Below are 18,170 nucleotides of genomic sequence, written 5' to 3'. Positions count from 1 at the left end.
CTTATCTAGTAGTAATATTTCCATTCACATCTTCATACTTTTCAAATTTTCCTCTTTCTCTTAAATGCCCAAGTTTCTGTCCTCAAATTCTAGAAGAAAAACTAAAATACAGTTACCATGCATAAAGGACTGGATGCACTTTTGTAAATATAAAAAAGGATGTTTAAGCAAAAACAAGATGTTTTCATTCAAAAAAATGTAAACATATAATATAGATGTTCTCCCAACCAAATATGTAATAATCTGAAATTCCAAAAGTTCGAGTAAATGTCATTTTCTTTTCTAAAACAACTCTAATTACTTATCTCTACTTTAACCATGGTTCTTTCAGTCTATCTCACTGATTTCTTAGTACCTCCCACTGTTATTACTAATCCTAAACAGTTAAACTTATTATTCTGTTTTAGCACTGTATCATCTTTCCCTTAAATGTTTACTTCTTCATGTCCTTTTCTATAACCAATTATTAACTCTGTCTTTCAAATATTCACCTTTAAAGGACATAGCACTTTTGAGAAAAGAGTAATTTGAAATCCTAATCCCACATAACATATTCTATAGAAAGGTGGCAAGGTTCTGGATGTCTTCAGCCTGTTCCCAGTACTGAATCTAAACAGTAATCTAGATCCATTACAATGTGCTAACACGGTTATGCCAAGACCTACGGACTGAACCGCCCTTGGACTACCTGACCCTTGACGAGGATGAAGTTCTCCGATGATAGGAAGTGATCTATCTCTCAAGGAGTACTGGAGAGAATGAGCTCTAAGAAACTGGTCCAAAAGTGTATTAGAGCAGTCTCTCTTATAACTGGACACCTTATCTGATGACCTTGTGTGGGGAGATCAATCTCCTGATAAATACTTCACAGTAGCCTTCCTTCAGTAAATTATGCATGAGGAATCCTCCTCTGAAGATTGTTCACTCAGAGGTAAGGTTCATAGAACAGAGGACAAAATTATATACAAACCCATGCTGGATAAGCAATAAATGCATTAGAACAGGAGAGTGTTATTTAACAGGTGATTGCATCTTATTGGGAGAACATGTATGCAGATGCGCGCGTTCAAACAGCAGAGTGAGCATTAGCCATAAGGTACGCATGTATATAAAAGGGTTTATGAATAGATCGTTCTCTAACAGAAAAGTGTGTTAACAGGTGAGCGTGCAAACAGTAGAGTGCAAATGACCAGGTGAGCTTACGTGCATGGAAAAAGATGAGGATTTAGGATATGGTGAATGTTCGACTTTTGGACGGCAAGAGCAAGAGTATGAGCAAGAGAATGCAAGCATGCAAACAGTAGAATAGGCTCTAACAGAAGGGCATGCATGTACAGTTGAGTGTTTATGTCCATATGAACATGTAGAATAGGAGTGCGAGCATACAAAAGAACACGCGTGAACAGATGAGCGCTCGCCAACAGGTAAGCACGCCCCTACAAGCAAACAGATGAATGGACACTAAATGAAGTGTGGGCACATATAGGGGGAGTGTCCATACCCAATTGAATGCTTGCTAACCGGAGAACGGGTGAACAGATAAATGAGCACTAAAAGGTAAGTGAGCAACAAAAGGAAAATATTAAAGTTCCTACGAGTACACTATGTGGGGAGCGTACGTGGGCAGAAGAGCATTCCCCAACAGGTGAGTGCACTTGCTCGAGAACTGGTAAGACCTCAAGATTTGACGAGTACGCGACGATTGGAGAGTGGGTTTGGGTACAGGAGAGAGCAGTTTAGTAGGAGAGCAAGCACCATCATGGGCATATATGCAAACAGGTCAATCCTCAAAATCAAATGAGTGCACAATAATTTGACAGCTTGAACCATCCAAGGTGTGCAAGAGAACAGGAAAGACCTCAGGAGCAGATAAATGTGCACATTTGGGTGAGCTCACATGACCAGGTGAGTGATAATAAGCATCAAAGAGCATACAATGTCTCTCGTAGATACAGTAGTTGAAGATTTCTCATATCCTCTGCAGAGTGGAGTCTAAGAGGGTTCATCTTCTGAAGACATATAGGTATACAGTGAACCCTCGTTTATCGCGGTAGATAGGTTCCAGACGCGGGCGCGATAGGTGAAAATCCGCGAAGTAGTGACATCATATTTACCTATTGATTTAACATGTATATTCGGACTTTTAAAACCTTCCCTTGTACGTAGTACTGTTAACAAACCACCCTTTAATGTACAGAACACTTAATGCATTTACTACAGCACCCTAAACTAAAACAGGCACAAATATTAAAGGCGATTTTATATCATGCGTTTCCTAAACACCTAAAAAGCACGATAAAAAATGGCAACCAATGTTTTGTTTACGTTCATCTCTGATCATAATGAAGAAACAAACTCATTTAGTGTACAGTACACATATATGTATAGGTTAGTTTTTGCATCGATTATATTGATTACAGTGAACCCTCGTTTATCGCGGTAGATAGGTTCCAGACCCGGCCGCGATAGGTGAAAATCCGCGAAGTAGTGACACCATATTTACCTATTTATTCAACATGTATATTCAGACTTTTAAAACCTTCCCTTGTACGTAGTACTGTTAACAAACTACCCTTTAATGTACAGAACACTCAATGCATGTACTACAGTACCCTAAACTAAAACAGGCACAAATATTAAAGGCGATTTTATATAATGCGTTTCCTAAACACGCTAAAAAGCACGATAAAAAATGGCAACCAATGTTTTGTTTACGTTTATCTCTGATCATAATGAAGAAACAAACTGGAGGTAGAGCTTTGCTTATTACCCAGACATATTTCCCATACTTTTCCCTTAGAACTACATCACATCTTCCTACTTTAGATATATATATATATATATATATATATATATATATATATATATATATATATATATATATATATATATATATATATACACATATATATATATATATATATATATATATATATATATATATATATATATATATATATATATATATATATATATATATATATATATATATATATATATATATATATGTATACACATATACATACCTACATATATACATGCATACATATATACATAAATACATGTATACATATATATATATATATATATATATATATATATATATATATATATATATATATATATATATATTACTGTATATATATGGGTTATGGAAAAAATCCGCGAAGTGGTGAATCCGCGATGGTCGAACCGCGAAGTAGCGAGGGTTCACTGTATACAGTACTGTATGTTGATTTGTTTATTACCAATGTTTTAGTTTACGTATTTTTCTTAGGACTTCCAAATGAAATGTTTTTCTTTATGACGCCGCCTGAAATGACGGCGTGTACGCTCAGTAAACAACCACGCTCAGAACAAACAAGGCATTTAACGCGCATGATGATAGTGATACAGTGAACCCTCGTTTATCGCGGTTGATAGGTTCCAGACGCGGGCGCGATAGGTGAAAATCCGCGAAGTATTGACACCATATTTACCTATTTATTTAACATGTATATTCGGACTTTTAAAACCTTCCCTTGTACGTAGTACTGTTAACAAACTACCCTTTAATGTACAGAACACTTAATGCATGTACTACAGTACCCTAAACTAAAACGGGCACAAATATTAAAGGCGATTTTATATCATGCGTTTCCTAAACACCTAAAAAGCACGATAAAAAATGGCAACCAATGTTTTGTTTACGTTTATCTCTGATCATAATGAAGAAACAAACTCATTTAGTGTACTGTACACATATATGTATAGGTTAGTTTTTGCATCGATTATATTGATGTATACAGTATGTTGATTTTGTTATTACCAATGTTTTACTTAATTTTCCTTAGGACTTCCAAATGAAATGTTTTTCTTTATGACGCCGCCTGAAACGACGGCGTCATAAAGTGCGCTCAGTAAACAACCACGCTCAGAACAAAGAAGGCATTTAACGCGCATGATGAAAGTGATAAATAATGATATTTACAGTAAAAGCATTTACAAAATATGTTATTACAAATATTATTTACCGTATCTATATAAAATCATACAGTACATACTGTACGTAGCAAAGCAGGAAAACAATTTACGAGAGAGAGAGAGAGAGAGAGAGAGAGAGAGAGAGAGAGAGAGAGAGAGAGAGAGAGAGAGAGAGATTGTTTTACGTACGTAAATGTAAATTTTAAACAAAAGAAATATGATAGGCTTTTAAAACCTTCCCTTTAACTTAATGCATACAGTACTAAACTATAAAACAGGCACAAATATTAAAATGTTTAAGTAAAAAATAAAGATTGCTACTGTACTCACCACGAAAGAAGTTCAAGAAAAACTTGAATGATGATGGCGATGAATTTGCTGCACAGTAGAAATGATGATGATGAAGCTGATGATGTCTTCTACTGTGCAGCCAATAATAGTATTTTACGTCTCTTCAGACGGAGGTGTCTTTTCCTGGGACACCTCTTCAACTTCTTCCTGAGACACTTCTTCAATTTCTTCTGAGGGCATTGTGATCGGAAGTTGCTGCCGCTGCTTCTTTTTTCGCAAGAGCATCCTGTAGGGAGCCATGTGTTCATCGATCTTGGTGCAGAATTGTACAGAACGAACCATATCCTTGTCCCACTCTTGCGACATTTCTTTCACCTCATTCGCAAGCTTGCAGAGCTTGGCAAGCCGTTCTAATGTTAAGACCGTTTCTTCGACATTTTCTTGGATCTCTTCCTGTGTTTCACTGTCTTCACTGCCCGATTTCGTCAGGTCTTCGAGGTCTGCGGCCGCGTAACTTCTACTGTCTTTTAACATAGTATCGAGAAGCGTCACCTTCTCAGTAATCGTCATCATCTTTCGGTGCTGTTTAGGCTCACTACCAGCCTTAGTAGAAGCAGAAGGCTTGGGAGGCATTGTACAGTAGGGTTTAACAGAAAGTTCAACAAAAAGTTCAACTTAAAACAGTCACGCACAGCACAGATTAAAGTTCACAATTAACAACGTCAACACAGCGATACAGCGGGAGACAAAGTGACCGCGGAAAGAGATGCTGCGGGTTGGAGAAGCGGTCAAAACACCAATCAGAGGCTAGATTACAAAACTTGAGTTCTGATTCGTCATCTATCAGCGCTTGAACCAATCACAACCCGACTTACAGTACTATGATGCGTTGGTTACCTACTCATAGAAGATGCCCCGCGCATACTGAACGTACGTAGATTAAGTACAATACCGTAATAATAATAAATAATGATAATAATACTGTACAGTAATAATAATAATAATAATGATAATAATAATAACAATAATAATTTTATTAACAACAACAACAATAATAATAATAATAACAATAATAATAATACAGCTTTACGTACGCTATTTTACGCCTCTCTCTCTCTCTCTCTCTCTCTCTCTCGTACGCTTATTCGAAATGTGATTTTTGCAACAAAGAATATTATTGGATGCAGTACTACGTACGTATACATACAAAAGATTCATGGAAAAGAAGCATATCCATTACAGTACACACCATTCTAATATGGTATGACTGCATCTGATTTGCGTTTCATGTTCGATTTAATTTTACTACGTACTGTATACAGTACTGAATTATCGTGTGATCACATTCTCTTTTCGTGTTTTATTTCTTTCGGTGCTTAATTATATGTCATATGTAATGCAATGAACAAGCAGTAAGAGCAGATATTACTAATTACAGTATTAATGGAATTACAGGTAACGAAATATCGTATTTGGGGTCTTCAGATATTGCGGTATTTTCGAAATTTCCGGAAAATCCGCGATATGTATATATATATGGGTTATGGAAAAACCCCGCGAAGTGGTGAATCCGCGATAGTCGAACCGCGAAGTAGCGAGGGTTCACTGTAAATAATGATAAAGTACATACAGTATTTACAGTAAAAGCATTTACAAAATATGTTACCTTACAAATATAAATTATACAGTATTGTACGTAGCAAAGCAGGAAAACAATTTACGAGAGAGAGAGAGAGAGAGAGAGAGAGAGAGAGAGAGAGAGAGAGAGAGAGAGAGAGAGAGAGAGAGAGAGAGAGAGAGAGAGATTGTTTTACGTACGTAAATGTAAATTTTAAACAAAAAAAATATGATAGGTTACAACATGTAGACTTTTAAAACCTTCCCTTTAACTTAATGCATACAGTACGTACAGTACTAAACTATAAAACAGGCACAAATACAGTTTTAGAATGTACAGTAAGAATATTAAAGTAAAAAATAAAGATTGTTACTGTACTCACCACGAAAGAAGTTGAAGAAAAACTTGAATGGTGATGGCGATGAATTTGCTGCACAGTAGAAATGATGATGATGAAGCTGATGATGTGTTCTACTGTGCAGCCAATGATAGTATTTTACGTCTCTTCAGACGGAGGTGTCTTTTCCTGGGACACCTCTTCAACTTCTTCCTGGGAAACTTCAATTTCTTCCGAAGGCGTACTAGCAGGAGGAACTGGCTCTTTTTTGCGAGGCTGGAAGAACATTGTGATCGGAAGTTGTTGCCGCTGCTTCTTTTTTCGATCCAAGAGCATTTTGTAGGGAGTCATTATGTCATCAACCTTGTTGCAGAATTGCATCGAGCGAACCATATCCTCGTCCCACTCTTGCAACATTTCTTTCAACTCCTTCGCATGGTTGCAGGCCTTGGCAAGCCGTTCTAATGTTAAGCCCGTTTCTTCGACATTTTCTTGGGTCTCTTCCTGGGTATCACTCTCTTCCTCACTTGCCGATTTCGTCAGGTCTTCGAGGTCTGCGTCAGTTAGGGGCTGGGAATGGCAGTCCAACAACTCGTCGACGTCTTCAGTCGTCATGTCGCCAAACCCGTCACCTCCAATTATGGCAGCCAACTGCACAGATTTCCGTATTGCAGAGTGTTGGATTTCCGACGGAGTAAATCCCTTGTCGTCGTAAACAATATCGGGCCACAACTTCTTCCAGCTCGCATTCACGGTTGCAGGTTTCATCTCTTGAAGTGCCTTCTGAATATTCTGCAGGCACGTGGCTATGGTGTACTGCCGCCAGTACGCCTTCAAGTTAAAATCTTCATCCTCGTCATCTTGGGCAGCATCCACACACGCAACGAGGTCCGCCAAGGTATTCTTCGTGTAGAGGGCCTTGAACGCCCTGATAACCCCCTGGTCCATCGGTTGAATTAATGACGTGGTGTTGGGTGGCAGGAACTCAACCTGAATGCCCTCATGCGACAGGTCAGTTGCGTGTCCACCAGCGTTATCCATAAGGAGAAGGATCTTGAATGGCAAGCCCTTCTCTAAGAGATATTTGCTGACTTGCGGGATAAAACACTGATGGAACCAGTTGGAGGTCAGCATCTTCGTAATCCATGCTTTTTGATTATGCATCCAGTACACGGGAAGGAGATTCTTATTTTTTATTTTTCAAAGCGCGAGGATTTTTCGACTTATAAATAAGCCCCGGCTTTAACAAAAATCCAGCAGCATTGCCACACATCACGAGGGTAACGCGATCCTTGAATGCTTTAAAGCCAGAGGCTTTGGCTTCCTCTTTGAACAGGAAAGTTCGCGACGGCATTCTCTTCCAAAACAAGCCAGTCTCATCCATATTAAAGACTTGTTCCGGCTTGTATCCACCTTCGGCGATAATATTCTTGAACGTCTGGTTCACGTAAGTTTCAGCAGCGGCAGTGTCAGCGGAAGCAGACTCCCCATGCAGGGAAACGCTTTTCAGGGCGAAGCGTTTCTGAAACTTCGCGAACCATCCTTTGCTTGCGGAAAAACGTTTCTGAGGCTGGGAATCAGTGGATGTCCCTGGTTGAGGATCATCTGCATCATCATCATCTTCAGCATGGTTGCCGTCGTCGTCTTTAGGTTCCTTTGCAGCAAAATTCTCATATAAGCTCAAAGCCTTTGTTTGGATGGTGTTCGTATCCAACGCTATGTTCTTCTTCCGGCAGTCGGCAATCCACACAGCTAAAGCACCTTCCATGCGTACGATCGTTTTATTACGCGTTGTAACGACTTGCTTCGCTGATCTGCTAAAGGTGATTGCAGCCGTCTTTCTAATGTTCGCCTCGTCCTTCTTGATATAGCGAACAGTAGATTCGTTGATGCCAAAATGGCGGCCGGCGGCCGCGTAACTTCTACCATCTTTTAACATGTCGAGAAGCGTAACCTTCTCAGCTATCGTCATCATCCTTCGGTGGCGTTTAGGCTCACTACCAGCCTTAAGAGAAGCAGAACGCTTGGGAGCCATTACAGTAGGATTTACAGTAACAAAAAGTTCAACTTAAAAAAGTCGCACACAGCACAGATTCACACAATTAAGAACGTCTACTCAGCGATATGCGGTAACAGAGAGTGAACGATCCAGCCCCGCGAGAACTTTGATGCTGCGGGTAGGAGATGCGGGCAAAACACCAATCACAGGCTAGATAACAAAACTTGAGTTCTGATTCGTCATCTATCAGCGCTTGAACCAATCACAACCCGTCTTACAGTACTATGATGCGTTGGTTACCTACTCATAGAAGATGCCCCGCGCATACCGAACGTACGTAGATTAAGTACAATACCGTAATAATAATAAATAATGATAATAATACTGTACAGTAATAATAATAATAATAATGATAATGATAATAACAATAATAATTTTATTAACAACAACAACAATAACAATAATAATAACAATAATAATAATACAGCTTTACGTACGCTATTTTACGCCTCTCTCTCTCTCTCTCTCTCTCTCTCTCTCTCTCTCTCTCTCTCTCTCTCTCTCTCTCTCTCATACGCTTATTCGAAATGTGATTTTTGCAAAAAAGAATATTATTGGATTCAGTACTGTACTACGTACGTATACATACAAAAGATTCATGGAAAAGAAGCACATCCATTACAGTACACACCATTCTAATATGGTATGACTGCATCTGATTTGCGTTTCATGTTCGATTTAATTTTACTACGTACTGTATACAGTACTGAATTATCGTGTGATCACATTCTCTTTTCGTGTTTTATTTCTTTCTGTGCTGAATTATATATCATATGTAATGCAATGAACAATCAGTAAGAACAGATATTACTAATTACAGTATTAATGGAATTACAGGTAACAAAATATCGTATTTGGTTGTCTTCAGATTTCGCGGTATTTTCGAATTTTCCGGAAAATCCGCGATATGTATATATATATGGGTTATGGGAAAACCCCGCGAAGTGGTGAATCCGCGATTGTCGAACCGCGAAGTAGCGAGGGTTCACTGTACTTTCTAACTGCAGGAGAGAGATATTCCATATGGGAACTAAAGACATCCTTGTCATGCTCCCGCATAGGAAGTAGAGGAGTGAAGGTGTTCCCTCCTTTTTATCTTATGAAGACAAGCAGACCTAAAGACAAGAAGATGAGGTTGAAAGAAGTGGGGTTGGAGGTGAGGGAGGTCATGAGCATTTGCTTTCCTTACTAAGTGTTAAGGTCAAAGGCGATGGCACTTCTGAAAGTAAAAATCGTTGACCTACTGCACCTTAAGGAGTTCTGGTCTGAACGGAGGGGTCACATAAAGTACTTCCTATGTAGGGGTGGCAGACAGATACAGGACAATAGAAGATGAATCAGCCCTCAATGTTAAAAGAGCTTGCAAAAGTCTTTCCATCAACGGAATGCCATCAATGCTTAAGGCTGGCTATAGCGTCATTAGCTGAGTTGTCACCTGCTAAGAATACTTTGGGTTCCCCCCTTAGGAAACAGAATACTTCTTTCTCTAGGGAAAGCTGATCATATAGCTTGGCTTTGGAGCTGCACTAAAGTTAAATCGATGTCATCATCATCCCTCTGTCTCTCTCCTGGAGGAGAGAGACAGAGAAGGTTAAAAAACCAGATTACAGTACTAGAAAAAGAAAGAAGAGGTCCAGCAGATTTCTTAGCAGGAAAAAATCTGACTTTAATTACTTCTTGCTTTACTCCAGCCACACTCCTCACAGGGTAATGGCTGCATGCAGTCATGACAACAGCTAGAAAAGCACAAAGAATTGGGATCCACATAAGTTCTGCTTATAAAAGTTCTCCACATACGTTGGAAACCCCTGGGCAGGACCGCATGCCCGCACATGGTTTCGCCATTTCCCTAGCATACAGCAATCTGTAAGAAAAATGAAGAAACCAAGTTTATTAGCGCTGATGGTACATCTGTATTATTCATCTACTCAGTGGCTGAAGTCAAAGGAATTATTCAGTGAACTGGCAGGGGTATGGGGGGCTTTCCCCCAATGAGAACCTGTCAGTAACTACCTACACCTCGTTATAAATTTTAACAGCAGAGTTTCACACTTTGCTGAAATCATACTCCAATTAAAGGAAGAGGATTTGTATTCATGCAGGAAAACATATTTTTAAAAAAAAATTATATCATGTACATAGTAGGAAATAAAGAATTAAAAAAGAGAAAAAAAATCTTACTGAATTAGTTTTGTACTAATATAATAAAATTTTATCTCTAGCCATAATTATTTAATCTTGCTTAAAGTTAAAAATACTTCAACATTAAGACTGTTGTAAGTCTAGTTACTCTTAAAATTGTGACTTCTTTCAAAAATATTTATATAAGAATTGTATTATAATAATATCTTTTGAAAATATACAATTAAAATAGCTTACCTCTGAAACTGGTGTATACAATTCATAGTAGTATAATTTCAAAAAGGCACTGGTATCATAGCCCGCTTTGTAGTAAAAACTGAAAAATAAAGAAAATTTAAAAAACATTACAGCAATGCATTTGTGGATGAATTGTTGAGACATCAAATGGTAATTGTCATATAAAGAGTACAATAGCCTGTTTAGCCTGTTTTGCATGCAAATCTTAGATTTTCAACAGAAAACTGGAATACAGTGTGACAAGAATTACAGTACTTGGCTATCAATAATATAAAAAGTTTTTATGCTTTTACAAATACATTTCCAGTCAAAGTTAATTTCTGGACATGGGGAATTAGAAGAAAAATATAAAATACTGTCTCAAAAATTCTTTTAAAGGATTTAACTTTGTAGAATTTTTGTTGTGCATCTCAAACCTACAATGTGTCTCAGCAAAGAAAAGTGGTTAATTTATCACACATATTTAAGAGTCTGTGTGTAGTACGCTTATCTCTGCGTTCTTCTCCGAAAAGGCTGCACCTTTTTAATGGAATCTGGTAAAAGATTGCAACGTTTTGCAACTTTTCAAGAACATACTAACATACATTAGTTTGCAGCATAATGGTCAATAGAAGCAAGGGACAGGACAATGATTTATAGATCGACCATATACAAATAAGATCAGCATTCAAGACCCTCTCCAACTAAGGGACAGCCAGGCAATGGTAGCTGACGACTCAGCAGGTAGACCTAAAGGATCCCTTAAATCCTAAATTCTAAGTTCACAAAGATGTGATGTTGCAGTCACTACTAAAGCTATCACGACTGAGTGGGCTTGATCTCCCAACTAATAGATTGTGAGCCAGGGACATTTCCAATAGCCTACCACTACCTTAACCCTTTTACCCCCAGGCTATTTGGAAATTTCCAACCCTTAACCCCCAAGGGGTTATTTTTTTCCAAGCACATTTTGCAGTATAATTTTTTTAAATTGCTCTAAAAGCCTTAATTTTTGTCATAGAGAGGTCAGGTTGGTCTCATTCTCTTGGAAAATGCCTGAATTTTCTCAAAAAATTATCAAAAATATGAAAAAAAAAACTTTATAGCATTTTTTGCAAGGACATACCGGTACGTCCATGGGGGTAAAGGGATGAGTTTTGTGAAACGTACCAGTATGTCCTTTGGGGGTAAAAGGGTTAACATTTTAAGATTTCCTTAGGAAAATTTAAGAAGGAAATTCCCATTCCAACATCTGTAGATAACGGAAGATAGAATAGGAGGTAATTTGAGAAAATTGTCAATTTTCATTGTATTTTACATGTTAATACTCTGAAGTATACTCTTTTTAAAATCTATCATCAAATATCTCATGAATTGAAATGGATTTTTTTTAAGTTTTACAGAATCATCTTTTCTTATTTATTATGCATGAATTAACTTAACTTTGATACAACACAATAAAATCATTAAACAGACTATTCACATTTGTGTGCATCTCAGCAGTTCACTGAGTGACACACCAATTGCTCTAAACTTTAGTAATAAACTTGTCTTTAGTTAGAAGAAAGATAAATTTTTCCAAGGAATATACCACCATTGGATTAGTCTGAATATGACTTCTTTTAGATAAACAGTATACTGGGTCATCTATAATATCTTTCTGCTAAAGTAAATGCTGTCCCTTCTCATAAGTATTTATAGCTATCACATGTGATATTATTATTATTATTATCAAATGCTAAGCTACAACCCTAGTTGGAAAAGCAGGATGCTATAAGCCAAGGGGCTCCAACAGGGAAAATAGCCCAGTGAGGAAATGAAATAAGGAAAAATAAAATATTTTAAGAATAGTAACAACATTAAAATGAATATTTCCTATATAAACTTAAAAAACTATAACAAACAAGAGAAAGAGAAACTAGATACAACAGTGTGCCCGAGTGTACCCTCAAGCAAGAGAACTCTAACCCAAGGAAACATTGAGGAAATTTATGATAAATAGAGTCAAAACATTCTACGTAATAAGTACGATTTACCTAACACAAGTAGTTCCAATAGCTAGATATGCAGGGGATTTTGCCAAAGCTGTATTGTTCCCGGAGCTCTTCCAAGTATTTCTTGCCAGGTAGATATGGCCATCTGTAGTCTCTAGCGTATGATCTCCACTGGTATAGTCTGCCTTTTCCAATTTCCACTGGGGATCATCTTGACTTGGTGAACCTTCAGGCACCCATCCACATGCATCGACTTCAAACGTGCATGCCTTATCTGTCATGGTAAATTGGATCAATATATTGACTTGCATAAACTTAAACTTTATGGTAACCTGTTGTCATATGCATAGCCTTTCCTATAACTGTGCATTCAAGAAATGTGCAATGTAAACCTTCATCTGCTTTGATTTCCATCAACATACTTTATTCATCAGAGTACATTAATAGTTTGTCTAAATAAACAAGTTAATCTGTTCTAGTTAAAAACTTTATAAAGCAACTTTGGTCTCTTAACACATCATTCAAAATGTCAGTAAAATAACTGGGTTTGAAGAAGGAAAGACTTATTTTTAGGGAGGTACTGTAGTTTCCAAGGGCTTTCCTATAAAAGGCTAGAATATGGAATCTAACAGGACATAAATTACCAAAGAAATATTGTTTTCCCTATCTAGAGTTTTTCTTCACCATTTTTAGCCAACTTTTTCATACTTTACTCATAACATACTTTACCCTGTACTTTGCATTTACATTTACTATGTTTTCTCTTACCTTTTTCATCACTCGATCCTTTAAGATATACTGTACATAAAATATATGGCTCAAGCTATATAATTAAATACATGTTATTATCACCATTTGTAAAATAATGTCATATAGCAATATACCAACATTAACTTCTGGGGTGAAAATTAATTAAGGATAATTTCAAGTGATCCTCCTCCACCCACATCATCATCTTATTCTTAAGAAATTGTGGCTAAGAATACTAAGAATACAAAATAAAAAATTCTACCATAACCTGTAAAATCAACAAAAGATTTCCAACTACAAGATCACAAAACATCTTGACAATATATATGAGAGAGAGAGAGAGAGAGAGAGAGAGAGAGAGAGAGAGAGAGAGAGAGAGAGAGAGAGAGAGAGAAAGCCGTCTCTTTCTCAGAAAAGCTGGATTTCATGTTTTATTCTTTTTTATTTGTATTGTAGTGAATCATCATGATGTATAAGTCAATTATGATATATGTAAGCATTACTGATCATACAGTAACAAAAAAAATACTGTTAATAAGTTAATATAGACATGAGTAATCACTGAAAAAAATGCAAAACCCTCTTCCATGTCAGTCCAACTCCCAACACACAAGGTATGCAGATGAAGAGAGAAATCTTATATCTTCAATACCACCTAAAACAGATGGATTACAATCAAACTCTTTCCTCTTATGCTTTGGAATATCAAATGCATAAGAAAATATTTATAAAAAACAATGACATAAAAGATTTGAAATGCAAATATTTAAATAAAAGCAAAATAGGTAATAAATTAGATGGTAACAAATAAAAATTAATGAAATAATGATTGAAGATAAAGAAACCATATGAATGAATGAAGTACATTACTTATAAAAACATTGACTGATTCAATGAATGTATAAAAAAGTAAAACACATCCATTTACCACACAATTAATCACAATGCTGTTTATATCTATACATGTAACACCTGGCTACAATTCAGTGAAAAAAATAATAGATTGTGAATGGAAGGAGAAAAGAGCATTTAATAGAGTTTTTGTTTGTACAAAATAGAAAAAAAAGAGTTAGATTAATGAGACTGGGAAGTCACTGTTAAAGGTATATTTGATCATTATTCAATGGAATTAAAAGGGAAAACAGAAGACAGTTTTTTTCTGAATAGTTTCAAACTCTAAATGTCATAAGGATAAATGTAGGAGATGCAAAATGATGTATGGTTAAAAAATACAAAACAGTTCTTTATGGTAAATATTATATCCATAAGTTTTTTTATACATGTTTTTGAACATAAAAGAAAATCTGTACTTTTACCTGTGTCAGTGCAAGGTTTATCACCAAAGGTTATACCATCTACAGCAATATAGCCTTCTTCTGTATCAGATCTTGTTCCCATTATCAAAATATTAAACAAATCATCTGACGATACTGTGATCTTGCCAGTCTGCCACCCAGGACCAGATGGCCCACTGCGATGCCACATTTCGTCTAACTGCTGTCCATGCTGTTTTGTTAAAGAGTAAACTCTATGTAAATAAAGTAGAGTAAAATCAAAAATGCTAAAAAATATCATAAGAACAGCAAAAGTACTTATTTCTATGAACCTTCCTTGATGTTCAAATTACTTCTCTCAAAGGTAGCTTAAATGTTGATGTCAATTCTACAACTAAAAACCATTCCACCTTTCCTTATAATAGCACTGCCCCTCTAGTAGCGTATTGAGATTATATGGCAGTGCAGGGCAATATTTGTGGGTGAGTAAACCATATCTCCTTTGTCTTTCAGCTCTCTCACTGATGCATACACAAACAGTCATTCTACTTGTACTCCAGATTATGCTTTTGTGATTTAGGGATTTCTCTGGAAATTCACCTTTTAATTATTATGGATTACTAGGGATGTTTTCTTTTGGATTTGCCATGCATTCGTGTGTAGATTGTTAAAGGGATTTAACGCTGGGATATAAAGAGCCTCATTATCTTTGAGTCACATGCCAGGGGATAAAAGTGTGATTTGAATAACTGTTATGAGGAATGTAATTTATTAATAGTTCCTTTTCTGATGGTATATGTTCAGTTAATTGGTAACCAAATAAAACATTCCAGTCAAAAAAGGAAAATTGTCTTTTTAATCAGGGAATCCTTCAGAGAAGCCTAGGCTATAGTCAAACCATTCTGTCGTGGCCGCTGAGACGGTTTCTGTTCCCCTGTACAGCGTACCCATGTCAAAATATTTCGACCACTTTAAGGAAAAATGAACACAGAGGTTAGAGACGAGCCCTCCAACTGAGTGAGACTAATGCTAGCCGTTAATGACAGATGACATTCCCCAAGGTATACACAGGGTGCATCCTCACCTTTTTCACTAATCTCACTGGATTAAGACAAGATTAAATCTGCTATCTCTCTCTCTCTCTCTCTCTCTCTCTCTCTCTCTCTCTCTCTCTCTCTCTCTCTCCTGTTATTCTTGTCGAGCATACAGTATATATTTCATTAGGTACACTGTAAAATAAGCGTAATTTTAATCGGACATTATCCGTAAAAATATACTGTTCATAGCCCTAATTCAGTAAAATATTGGAGAGAGTAATTTTTACCCTACCCTGTTATGTTATTACGGGTTGATGATCATAATATCACCATTTAACGTCAATATTTCCATTTATTAGACGGTAAATGCCGTCTAAGTTATAATGCTTTCTTACAATATACATATATATATATATATATATATACATATATATATATATATATATATATATATATACATATATGTATATATATATATATATATATATATCATCTCCTCCTACGCCTATTGAAGTAAAGGGCCTCGGTTAGATTTCGACATACTTCTCTATCTTGAGCTTTCAAATCAACATTTCTTCATTAATCATCTACTTATATATATATATATATATATATATATATATATATATATATATATATGTATATATATATATATATATATATATATATATATATATACAGTATATATATATATATATATATAGAGAGAGAGAGAGAGAGAGAGAGAGAGAGAGAGAGAGAGAGAGAGAGAGAGAGAGAGAGAGAGATACCTCAAAGATTAAAATGACTCTTCCTTTAAGAAATCCTAATCTTATAAGCTGGATGACCATTGATTGACAGATGTGACCCGACCGCCATGAGTTTGGAGATAAAGAAACCCTTCCAGGGTCATTACAAGCATTGTTTATGCTTTGATGTCCGTTATATATATATATATATATATATATATATATATATATATATATATATATATATATATATATATATAGATATATATATATATATATATATATATATATATATATATATATATATATATATATATTGTAGTGTACTAGCACAAAAGACAATAACCAAGGAAGTATTGTAAAGATGATTTTATTTAGACGTTTTAGTAGAGTTGTAAAGAAAGGGTGAGGGATATGGGGTGCCTAATCTTTTAATCTGGCTTTAGCGTTGTTTTCAAAGGTTTTCGACTTGTCTCTAAAGAGTGATTTCTTCAAGGGAAAATGAACCAAGTGTTTACACTCGAACACGATACCTTTTGGAAATGAGCTCTTCTCAGCGGCCACGACAGAATGGTTTGACTATAGTTTATTATATGGAGGGTGAGGTTCCTAATGCAACTCTGGATATTACTAAACTTGCAAGCTTGTGGGAGTTAGCTAAAGTACTATGCTTCATAACCTTTTCACTGATTTTGATATGTTTAAGAAATCTAAAGAAGCTAGCGAGGGCAACATAATCGGTCGTAGCCCAACCTGCCCTGCTTTGAATCCTAGGCTAAAAGCTAAAGTTGTGTCTAGCCGTTTTGATGTATAGGTCTGTAAGAATCCTGTTGATACACAGCACATTATAGAGTCAATAGCCTTTCATCAAGCCTCACTCTTTCAAATCACTTCAAGTTCTTCTATCACAAAACCCTAATCCTTCCATTATCCAGTCAGCTCTATATGACCACCAGATTCCAAGAAAGAAGAAAGGGCTGAAAGTCTAGATTCTAACATCCATCCATCTACTGAAGTAAGAATTCATGAGCAATGTTTTTATAAATCTATTTATAAATTTATGTGCCATGTCGGATGTTTCCTATAGAATGGGAAATGCATAATTCTTTAAAAGTTTAGACTGGAGCTGAGAAATGGTTGAATCCCGTTTCAAATGGCAGTGGATATCACAGTTTGGTGTAGAATCAACCAGGGGCACATCTCAAATTTTACCAAGTGGTGTTAATATTGATACTAGTAGAGTAGATAAACTGCAAAAGGAGATCATTGACGGGTAATTTGGAAGATGCTCCAGAGCAAGATCACGAATGTGAATAATTCTTAGTCTGAGTGCCCTCCCCATTGACTAGTGACATCAAGAGGCTATTGCACTAGTTTTCACTTTAAAGAAAAAGGTGATATGGCTTAACCACAAGCAAGTATTGCTATACAATGCCATATAATTTTAAAAATTCACTAGAGGGTTGGGGTTATTACAAGGAAAGAAAATGGAAAATTTTTAGTTTTAAAATAGATGTTGACATTTAACCATCGTTGAGAGAGAAGCAATATGAACATCAGATAATTAAAAAAAATAATTAAGCTTCTAATAAAACCTCTGGTGATTTGATTTTAATACTTTACATTTCAAATGGTCAATCAGAAATCTTAATGAATGGTAACTCATAAAATATCAATAATTTTAGTTGATTTATAAAAAATAAGTCTTACATCATGTCATAATAATCTTCAAAACTGAAAAGCATAAAAGAACACAATGAT

The 18,170-nt window shown here is 36.0% G+C and overlaps 1 protein-coding gene across 1 annotated transcript in view; it reads right to left on the bottom strand.

Moving 5' to 3' along the window:
- The window catches only part of LOC137630420 (MAM and LDL-receptor class A domain-containing protein 1-like), a 211,480-nt gene that overhangs the window by 190,009 nt on the left and 3,301 nt on the right, over positions 1–18,170 (bottom strand). The window contains exons 4-6 of the mRNA XM_068361880.1: positions 14,687–14,876; positions 12,663–12,894; positions 10,648–10,726 (exon numbers count right to left, since the gene is read on the bottom strand). Coding sequence (XP_068217981.1) covers positions 10,648–10,726; positions 12,663–12,894; positions 14,687–14,876 — 501 coding nt within the window. The remainder of the gene's footprint in view (positions 1–10,647; positions 10,727–12,662; positions 12,895–14,686; positions 14,877–18,170) is intronic.

The sequence above is a fragment of the Palaemon carinicauda genome, chromosome 38, assembly GCF_036898095.1.
Source record: "Palaemon carinicauda isolate YSFRI2023 chromosome 38, ASM3689809v2, whole genome shotgun sequence".
Taxonomy (NCBI): Eukaryota; Metazoa; Arthropoda; class Malacostraca; order Decapoda; family Palaemonidae; genus Palaemon; species Palaemon carinicauda.
The sequence above is the reverse complement of the archived record's forward strand: the minus strand, read 5'-3'. Positions and strand labels throughout refer to the sequence as shown.